Raw genomic sequence first — 10,657 nt, 5'->3', positions numbered from 1 at the left:
AGCAGAGAAAAGGGAGGATGGTCAACTTTTGGGACTTAAAATAGGTAAGCATGAAGTTAAGGCATGTAAAGATAGTTATTGGGTTTCAATCTCACATACTATTGGATGAATCAAGTGTCTTCATTTCAAATGCCGTCCCTTGGATTTCAGTTAAAAAAATCTATGGTTAGGCTAAGACAAGGCATCTGGGGGCAGATATTCTTGTGACTTTTCCCCTGCAGACAACCCTGAGAGGTATAGGCTTTAGAAAACATTAACAGCAGCTATACATGTAACTGCTGAATAGCCACACTCCTACTGTCCCCTTTAGGACAAGAGGGAGAGAATGTGTTTTTTTGGTATCTTCATTGTCACACACCCAAACCCACTTACCCCGTCATCAACAATAGGGAGGTTTTCTGGGCATTCAGTCCAGGTGAGGTCACTGGGTTCCCAAAAGTAAATGGTGTCATAATATGTGTCTGGACTTTCATTAAGTACATTGGGGTTAGTATATACCCAGCAGTTCTCCCCTCCCAACACATAGATTCTCCTCTCCCACTGCACCACACCAGCACCAGCAATTCCTCTTGGCAACTGTGAAACAAAAACATCCTCGTCCATTCTGCCGTCCTCGCTGATGAAGAAACACAGAGCAGAGCCACAAATAATTCCTGGAGAAGGGGACCTAACAGGAAGGTGTCTCATTCTTTCCTTGGAATAGCCACCAATGACATAGATCCCATTATTCATGGGGACAGCACCTGCAAAGCAGCACTCCACCGTCAGAGGAACCTGTGTCCATGTGCCAGAGTTAACGTCATAAATCAGAACTCCCTTATACATCTCTGGGAACAAGTTGTTTTTTCCTCTCTCCACCTATTAAGTAAAGTTTGTCCTTGAGCACAGCAGAGGCAGAACAGCTCAGAGCAAATGGCAGCCGAGAGATGGGAGTCCAGGTCTTCCCCATCAAGTCAAAGCACTCTGCAGAATCAAGGTAATTTTCAAACCTGCAACAGCCTCCCAAAGCATAAAGCTTCTGGTTACAAGCTAAAAACCCATGTGAAGTACAAGGTACCAACATGAGAGGCAGATGTATCCACTGGCCTTTAAGGAAGTCATATTTGTGAAGGGCATCTGAGTGAGATTTGTCCCTAAGGGTGCCTCCGGATACATACAGCTTGTCACCCACTGCCACGCAGGCTGGAGAGTACAGGGAATTCAAAGCCAGCAGCTTTTCCCAGTTCTCTTTTCGAGGGTCAAAATAGCACACATGAAACGCCTCATTTTCCATCCATTTGCTTACCCACCTGGACAGACCCACACACACACACACACACACACTACACTCATTATACATTCCCTGCCTGACTGCCCTAGAATCAAATGGTCTATCTTTACTGTCCAGCTTCTTCTGCCACATCTGAACATCCAGACAGTGCTCCCAGTCTGACTGGACCTCCCGGACCTCATTCTGGCTAAGGAGCAGGAAGCGGATGTGCTTCATCAGCTCACCAATGAGAAGGCTACACTCAGTTGTTTGAAACCTCATCCAGTGTTTACAGCCTGGTAGATAACCAGCTCAGAGGCGACCATGAGGCCATCCAGAGAGATTATGCTGACCAGAGTGCTGAGGTCCAGATGTAAGAAGTCATCCTCCTCTTTGGAGAAGTGCCCAAAGTTTGTGGTAATGAGGTTCATGGCGACACCAAGCAGAGCTTCATTGTTGTGTGCATAAGCCAGCGCATAATATACAAGGCAGTTCTCAATGGAGACATTCTCCACAAGGAACCTGATCGGAATAATCACAGATTGTAATGTTACTGGGTAGATTGTAAGAGAGAGAGACATTTTTACACATGCATTAGCCTCCCTCTGCCCCCAAGAGCAGAACCAGCTAGCCTCAGGTTTATTGTATTACCTGTTGTATTCTGTTGTGCAGATCTCCAGCAGGGGGAGAACCTGAAGCCTGCTGGCTGCTACAAAAAGCCCCTGGGCAGACTCTTTAGTAAGAGAGATCTCTCCCATGTACAGGTAGTTCAGTATGGTTTGCACAATGGAAGAGGCCATGTCCTGAAGCACAACTTCTCCATTCTGGGGTTCCTTGAAGGAGCTGGTAAAGATGCCCTTGAAGTAAGGGCTGACAGCTGCCACCAGCAACCTATGGGGATAGGGGAATAGGATTAATGGAGCACACACCAGCTACAGTTCTGCCTCCCTCAGGGGGCTCTGACCTCCTTAGCTCTCTGGCAGAGCAGAACAAGACCTGATCAGATTTTGGAAAGGAGACATCCAAGGAAAGGCCAGCAGGCTGCAGGAAGTGGTATTATTGGCTCAATAAGAGGCACCCTCTCCTTCGAGCTAGTATTGCAATATGGTGTTAAAGGGTACTTTTAACTGTTGCTGAAGGTGGAGACAAACACTGAGATAATGATAACACTTTGATTACCTAATAGAGTCCCTCTCATGAGGCGAGAGCAAGTAATATAGATCAAACATTTTCACATTGGGTTCCCAAAATAAACTAAGATACTAGGACTGGGTTGTTTAATGTATTAGCAATCTAGAAGAAATGATGAACAGCAAAGGTAACAATTTACATTAGTCAAAGCTGAAGATGAATGAGGAACTTTAGAGGGACCTAACAAAACTACGTGAATGGGCAACACAATAGCAGATTCTTCAGTGTTGATAAATGCAAGGTAATACCCATTGGAAAGTATATAAAGGCTGCTGGGTCAGATGCCAGCCTCGGAGGGAAAAAGTTACCCCATCAATAGATTATTCCAAGACAAAAACAAAGCAAAACCACATATATATTTTCCTCTGAAGTATCCACTGTTGGCAACTGCAAGAACAGGGGACTGGACTACTTCACTGACCACTGGTCTGATCCAGCCTGACAATTCCTACGTTAACCCAGCTGCACTGGCAAAGTTTAAAGTTCTGCTGTTATATGCTGCCCTCATAATTCTGTTACAGCAGGTTGTCCTCCTCTGCCTGTGCTAAGAACGGGCACAGTGTTCTGCACCAGAGTCTGCATTGCATTGGTGGGCAATGTAATTCCTGTATTCCACGACAGTCTAGAAGTATGCCTCGGTGAGAGCTGCATGCAGTGTTGTTGTAGCTATGTCAGTGGAGAGGGTTGGTAAATTGAACTCAGCTCAGAAAATGTAGAATTAAGGTCTTTGCTGACCAAGGACAGCCAACTGTGAGTGGGATGCAGTGGAGGGAGATTCAGAGTAACAGCCGTGTTAGTCTGTGTTCGCAAAAAGAAAAGGAGGACTTGTGGCACCTTAGAGACTAACCAATTTATTTGAGCATAAGCTTTCGTGAGCTCCAGCTCACTTCATCGGATGCATACTGTGGAAAGTATAGAAGACGTTTTTATACACACAAAGCATGAAAAAATGGGTGATTATCACTACAAAAGGTTTTCTCTCCCCCCACCCCACTCTCCTGTTGGTAATAGCTTATCTAAAGTGATCATTCTCCTTACAATGTGTATGATAATCAAGGTGGGCCATTTCCAGCACAAATCCAGGGTTTAACAAGAACGTCGGGGCGGGGGGTAGGAAGAAACAAGGGGAAATAGGTTACCTTGCATAATGACTTAGCCACTCCCAGTCTCTATTCAAGCCTAAGTTAACTGTATCCAATTTGCAAATGAATTCCAATTCAGCAGTCTCTCGCTGGAGTCTGGTTTTGAAGTTTTTTTGTTGTAATATCGCAACTTTCATGTCTGTAATCGCGTGACCAGAGAGATTGAGGTGTTCTCCGACTGGTTTATGAATGTTATAATTCTTGACATCTGATTTGTGTCCATTTATTCTTTTACGTAGAGACTGTCCAGTTTGACCAATGTACATGGCAGAGGGGCATTGCTGGCACATGATGGCATATATCACATTGGAAGATGTGCAGGTGAATGAGCCTCTGATAGTGTGGCTGATGTTATTAGGCCCTGTGATGGTGTGGAGGGAGGGAGAATGATGTGTTAACGCTTGAGTCCCTTTTGATAAAAGTTCTTTTGTTACACACAGACTCAGTGCTTGCCAGTGGAGAAATACTGCCTCATAGTGGGGCCCTCTTTTCCCAGATTACTGGGTGGGGAGCTCAAGCCATTTCCATGTTGTAATGTAAGAGGAATCCCTAGATATTGAACCTGGCCCTCATTGCTGCAGACTTCACCTGGCAGAAGAGTTACAAGTGTTAGGTAGCATAGGACCAAGAACCAATCTGTGCAGGACCCCACCAGAAATACACCTAAGTGAGGATTCCCCATTTACAGTTAGACCTGATCATTTGCCATTTTTAATCCATTTAATGTGTGCAGTGTTAAATTTTATATTTTTAAAAAAAAGACATCATGCAATACCGAGTCAAATGACCTACAGAATATAAGTATATTACCTTTATCAACCAAACTGTTAATTTCATAAAAAAAATATTCAAATCTTTACCTGTGACATGGGAACCTCTTTCCTTCTGCAACTATGGTGGCATCACAGAGCAGCTGGTCCTGGTATAGTTGCTTTAAGCCTGTAGGAATGGGGAAGCCAAGACAAGGCTGCTGTTAGACACTGCACTGAACCATCCAGGGGAGAGAGTTCTGTCTGAAGGGCCTGAACACCTGCTGTAACACCTTGTGGTAGCTACACAGACGGGTGGAAAGAGCCTGCTTCATGGCTGCCCCTCTCAGCTGGTTAGTGGATTTTGCGAAGTAGTTCAGATGGCTAAAGACAGAACCTACCGGCCTGGGGTCCACCACAACCATCACTGGCATCAACTCTCTCCCTTGTTGTCCGACTCAGAGTGACAGTGGCTGACCGGGCAATGGAAAGTGGGCTGCTGGTGCACTAGGTCATGAGGCACTGGGGTGTAGGGACCTTGCCTAGCTGTCACCTCTGCTGTTCCTGCTCTAGATGGGCACAGAGGCCTTTGGTCTCCAGGGCTCTCAAGTTATCATCTTTTGCCAGCACTTAAAGAGGTATTTGCCTTCACGGCAGTTGATGGGGGATGTTTACAGGCCTGACGGTTCATCTTTCATGGAGCATCCCACGGAACATTGCCCAAATGTCAGCTAGGACCTGTTCTACATTGGGTCAGATTGGAAAGCCATAAACTTACCCTCTCTCATGAAGTATTCCAGTAGTTTAGGTGCATTTACCATGTTTTCCTCCCTGCCTTCCCATGCTGGTGCACAATCCATGTTCCAAGCCACTAAAAACCAGATTCAGTAATCAGGTGGCTTTCAGGATCCTTGGTGTCACTAGCCAGTCTTGCCATTTAAGAAAGGATAAGACGTTGGTAACTAATTGCCAGAGAAAAATTGATTTCATAGCCTTTTCCGGGTCTCCCTTGGAAGCGAAATTTTCCACACTGAGGAGCTGACCTCAGCCAACATTCTCAGTAGGACCCCCTGGTTTTGTCCAATCTTGGATTCAGAGATTCCAAGGCCAAAAGGGACATCTCCAGAAGTGCAGAGTTCCCCCAGCACCAAGTGCAGTCAATGGAAACTCCAGGGCATAGCAGTTCTGGAAGTCAAGCCTAAGCTGGTTCAGCACTGGCACGCCAAAAATATACACGAGTCAAGGCAGTCAAGACCAGTGGTTGTTTTGGCCTTGGTTTCTACACCAAAACCCAGAGCAAGCTCCCCTGCCAAAACCAACATGTCAGAGCCCAACACACTGCTACAGAGGCTTGTCTGTAACTGGATCAGTAACAGATAACAACTGCAGCCTTGCATACAACCACAAATACCAGCAACACCAGAAGGGTTCGTGCCACTGCACACAGAGGTATTTTCTGTAAGTGGGACAAGGAATTTCCTGGTTGGCTGGGGATGAAGTGTGCTCATCCAGCAGCAGCATGGTTTGCTCAGCTCTATCTAATTAGCTCCTTACTGCACTGTATGAGCACTTCAATCCTTAATGGTTTTTATTCTCACAGCAACCGTCGGGGGCATTATCCCCATCCTACAGAAGGGGAAAGGAGACACTGATAATGGAAGTGATTTGCCTAATACCACACAGGACATATGTGGCAGAGGCAAGAATCAAACCCATATTTTGGAAGACCCAGGCTAATACCCTCCCCACTATACCATCCTGCAGTGAGAGGAGAGAAGGTTTTTAGTCTCAGGGTATTACAGAGAGCAGCTATTTTTCTCCCAATACCCCAAAGCAGCGGACTGGCTCACTTCCTAAAGCTGTGGCTCTACCTGAAGCCACCCATCCTTCCTCACCATTCAAGATAGCATGGCCCCTTCAAGCAAGGAAAAGGGGCATACTCTTCTATAGTATCAGCACCTTGACAGAAGGGAAGGTAAAGTAGAGGCCCCAGCACAACCCCCTTTGCGAGCTGGGCTCAAGAAGATCCTAACCCTTTCTTTCAGGGGCCAGCAAGAGCTATTGCTCCTGCACAGTCTCTATCTCCTTACAACTCAGTGAGTTGTGTAAAGCATGGAGCAAGGACCGAGGTCTCCTCCCATAGGAAAGCCAGCTAGAGTTTGCTGCCTCCTTTTAAAATTCCTTCTCCCTAACAAGCCCCAGCTGGCAGGTCCTCCCTCCAGGATTAGCAGCACTGGTATTTTCAATCAGCAAAAAGGCTCTTTCTTTTCTCAGGCTTTCGCCCTTCCTTGGCCAGCTGGGTGTGGAGTTGGCACCCCCCATCCCAGGAGACGCAGGGGAGCTCCCTAGCACCCAGTCTCTCTCTTTAGAGACACCCTCTGTTAACACACCATACTGACCTGCTCTCTAGCCACATGGACAGGAGTCAGAGGACAGCTAGGCAGGGAAATAAAGCTACTACTGCACTGAGGACACACTTCTCCAAACTTGTGTGCATGCAAGACAGAGGCCAAGGAAGAACTTCCCCCTGCCCTGCCCTGCCCTGCCCTGCCCTGCCCACAGGTCTAACTTTCCCCATGCTGTAGATTCAAGCATGTGGTTAATATATACACACGCACCCTCCAGGCCTCATCACCAATCGCCTACCTGGGCCACCAGCGGCCACTAATCATCACAGCTTCTCAGGAGCCATGCAGGTGTAGCCCATGTTCTGTACATACAAGGCTAGTCCCTGCCCCTCCCTCTGCAGAAACCAGTCAGAACCGTGGCTGTGCTGACAGCTCCACCGCTGCAGCAGCCCTCTCAAGGGCTACACTAGCTGCGCTCACAATGCTTTGCCTTCCGAGTTCTGACTGGCCAGGAAGAGGCATCTTGGTTGGAAGCAGGGAATGCTGCTGCCTGGAACTGCAGCCCCAGAGTTTGCAGGTCTCAGCCTAGGTCCATCTCCAGGCAGCAGGCGTGTCAGCCCTCAGAGAGATGGCAGCAGGGTCCTGAGTGGATGGGGAGGGCAGTGGCAAAAGCCGCCGGGAAAAAAAGGAGTCACCGGGCAAATGAAAAGTAGTCAGCTATTGAGGGGAGATTCCAGGAGGAGATGGGAGGTCCCTGAGTTGAGAAAGAGGGAACAGTGAGGAGGGAGCCATGAGCCTTTCTGTACCCCAACGGAGCTGAGTAAAACCCCCATCCACCCTGTGTGTTTAGGCCCTTGCCTGACCACAGAGAACCCCCTTAAATAAGGCGGGTGTACACCAAGGAGGGAGAAGCTAAAGGACAATGTCAGCATGTGAGGAAATGGGGATAAACTGGCCCTGGATACATTTATTCTGGGAACTAGAAGAATTAGAGGAGGGAAGTTCTGGAACAGCTTCACAATAGGAATAGTGGGGACGAAACCCACTAGTTTAAAGGTGGCTCTTGATGAGTAGCTCTGGGCAGATCATGGATTTTGCTGAACAAAACATTTCATTCAATCCGAAACAAAACTTGTGTTTCTATTTTGGGCATTTTAACACAAGCAAAGGAGACCTAGATTCACCAGACAGTCAGGGGTGGGGAAGATGGTGCCCTCCTTGTAACTTTTATGCTAATGGTTAGAGCACTTCCTCAGGATGCAGGAGACCTGGGTTCAAATCCTGCCTCTGTCTGATGTGGTGCATGTACTTGAACACATATTTCTTACGTTAGCCAGGAAGCACTCTAATCACTGGGTTATGGATACTCTGGCCAGGGTTTTCTCCGTCTCTCCTATTGAAATGGATCCACTGTACACATAAATAAATATTCAGTGGACCACTAGTAGAGACTTACGCTGTAGTCTAGTGGTTATGATACTTCCTGGGGAAATAGGACACCCAGGTTCTGTTCCAGCTTATATTTAATTATTTATGCAAAGTTAAACCACATCAACAAGAGAGACTGAGAGAGACTTGCTATAGAATATCTTTGTATCCCCTCCAAACTTTTCATATTTTCTTAGTTTCCATCACTGTAACTGGATGTTCTTCTATGCATCCAATCCTTTTCTGAATCCATCATACACTTGTCCTCATATCTTGTGGCAATGAGTTCCACAGGCTAACTGCATTGTGTTAAAATGTAACCCAGGTCTCTAGTGCTAGTTCAGTTACCTGAAGACAGATATAGCACCTAGCATTGCTTTTAGTTGGGCACTCTGGTCACAGCAAAGTGTTGGCTAGCTTAGTCAGGGCACACAGGTGGGTGGTGAGAGAATGAACTTCATGTCTATGCCACAGCAGGGGGAGGAGGGATTTAAAGCTGGGTCTATTTCATTGTTCACTTTGCTACCCTGTGGGAATGACAGGTGATGAGTTAATCAATATGCACCCGGAGCCTTCTTAGGGACCGAGCCCTGGGGGAAACTGCAAGTTCTGAATAGGTAATTGATTGAATTGTCCTGCTGCTCTATTCTCATTACAGTCCTGGGTAATCTGTTTCTTTACACTATGATTCATTCCCACCAAGGACTTCAAATTTTTAGACACGACTCCTTTTTCCCGCACAGAGGATCCTAAACCTGCAGTAAATCCATCCCACAAATATGCCCCATCTACTTTGTTAGAGTAACCCAAAGAAGCACCCTTAATACCTCCATCTTAACTGGGGATGGTGCCCTGATCCAGCCCTTTGCATTCAGCTCGCTTCCCACCCCTCCTGTGTTTTGTCCCCATGCCCTGCTCCTGCCCCCATGGGCGGCACCTGACCTATCCCCATCCTGTTCTCCTACTGCAACCTTCCCCTACTGTGCTTGCAAGAATGGGCTGTATGGGCCCCAAGGCACATTTTGCGAGCATACCTGAATTTGCAGATGCTATGAAAACAACCACGTTCATTGAATCCCCAGCAAACGGCGTTATGCACCTCAGACCTCTGCTGGGCTTGCAGCAGAATTAACCGGCCAACGTCTCGGTGTACTCTGGGTCCCCGTGATGTCATTCAATCCAACCACAGCGTATGATGTGGTATCTCCCACCGGATCCCAGTTTGTGTTGCTGCCCTCGATCTAAACTGTTCATCACAAATAAACAAAGCAAGCCTCCAAATGTATTCTCTGCCCACCCGGTTATACCCTGATTACGAAAGCTCATGCTCAAATAAATTGGTTAGTCTCTAAGGTGCCACAAGTCCTCCTTTTCTTTTTGCGAATACAGACTAACACGGCTGTTACTCTGAAAAACTGTGTCTGGGTAAGGCTCGGCAATAACGCCCGCCTGGATCAGGAAACAGCCTCCAAATTTCCCCATGCTCTAGCTACCCTGGGCCGGTTGGGCATGTCATTGCCCTGCTTGCTCGGGCTTGGCTCACTGTCTGTCAGCATCTCCCTGTGCAGCAGTGATAATACGTCTACGTATTCACCTTCCAAGACTTTATCCCGAGTACTACTGAGGTGAACTTCCATTGGTTTGTCTACCCCAGCATAATGATACTCCAGACTGACTGGTGGGGCACCTTCAATGCCTGGGTGCCCAGCAGCTACTCCTGGGCAGCAATTCGGTCCTGTGAATTTATGGTCCCTGTCAATGGATGACTTGAAAGGTGCTCAGAAATCCCTCCCCACCCCTGATTAAGGATTCCCATTCGCTGGCAAGAGGTCTCCACACCTGACTATCTTCCACACTCGGGCCCATGCCTGGGCTTCTATTACTACCCTTCTGGACACCGCACCCAGGGGTGCTCCCAGTTGCTACAGTAACTGCAGGTGAGCTTAGCTCAGGAGGTGTTGGAACAACCTGATCAAATGAGAGCCAGAACCAGGGTGCAATGCTCCACACAGGGTGGGAATCACTTACCTCGATCGGCACATATACATCCCACCAGGGTGCCCCCAGCTAGAAGTGCTTCACCTCTGCCATGACACTCTGTTGGTGGGCCATTCTGGCCACCTGAAGATTTTCTGCCTGGCTTCCTGGTGCGTCTGGTGGCCTGTACATGAGCCAAAGTCCAGGACTACATTAAAGCTTGTGACCTACTATGTTCACACACCAAAATGTCCTGTGCTAAGCCCCTTGGCACTCTAGTACTCCTGGAGACCCCACCTAGACCCTGGGCCTCAATCACCAGGGATATCTTCAGCCCTCTGACTCTGAAGACCACACTGTGGTCTTGACAGTTGTGTGCTGGGGGTGGGGGGGCTAGCGCCTCCCTATCCTTCCTCTGAGTGTGGTATTACACTCAGGTTCTGCTTGCTACCCACCTGGTCCGTCCAGGTACTGACTACCTGGAACTCAAGTAAGTATTTAACACATTCTTTATTAAAGATGCGAGGCAACAGACACTGGAGCTCGGCTGACCAGGCAGAGTCATGGTTGGGG

The 10,657-nt window shown here is 47.7% G+C and overlaps 1 protein-coding gene across 1 annotated transcript; it reads right to left on the bottom strand.

Annotated features, from left to right (window-relative positions):
* Nucleotides 1-306: 306 nt before the first annotated feature.
* Nucleotides 307-5,191, bottom strand: LOC141974282 (kelch-like protein 41a). Its single transcript, XM_074933844.1, is given in 6 exon segments — nucleotides 307-846; nucleotides 848-1,542; nucleotides 1,545-1,771; nucleotides 1,901-2,140; nucleotides 4,443-4,521; nucleotides 5,110-5,191. Coding segments are annotated over 6 exon segments (1,863 nt in total).
* Between the last annotated feature and the right edge of the window lie 5,466 nt (nucleotides 5,192-10,657).

This window comes from Natator depressus, chromosome 18, assembly GCF_965152275.1.
Source record: "Natator depressus isolate rNatDep1 chromosome 18, rNatDep2.hap1, whole genome shotgun sequence".
NCBI lineage: Eukaryota > Metazoa > Chordata > Testudines > Cheloniidae > Natator > Natator depressus.
Note: the sequence above shows the minus strand (reverse complement) of the source record. Positions and strands in the feature narration are given on the sequence as shown.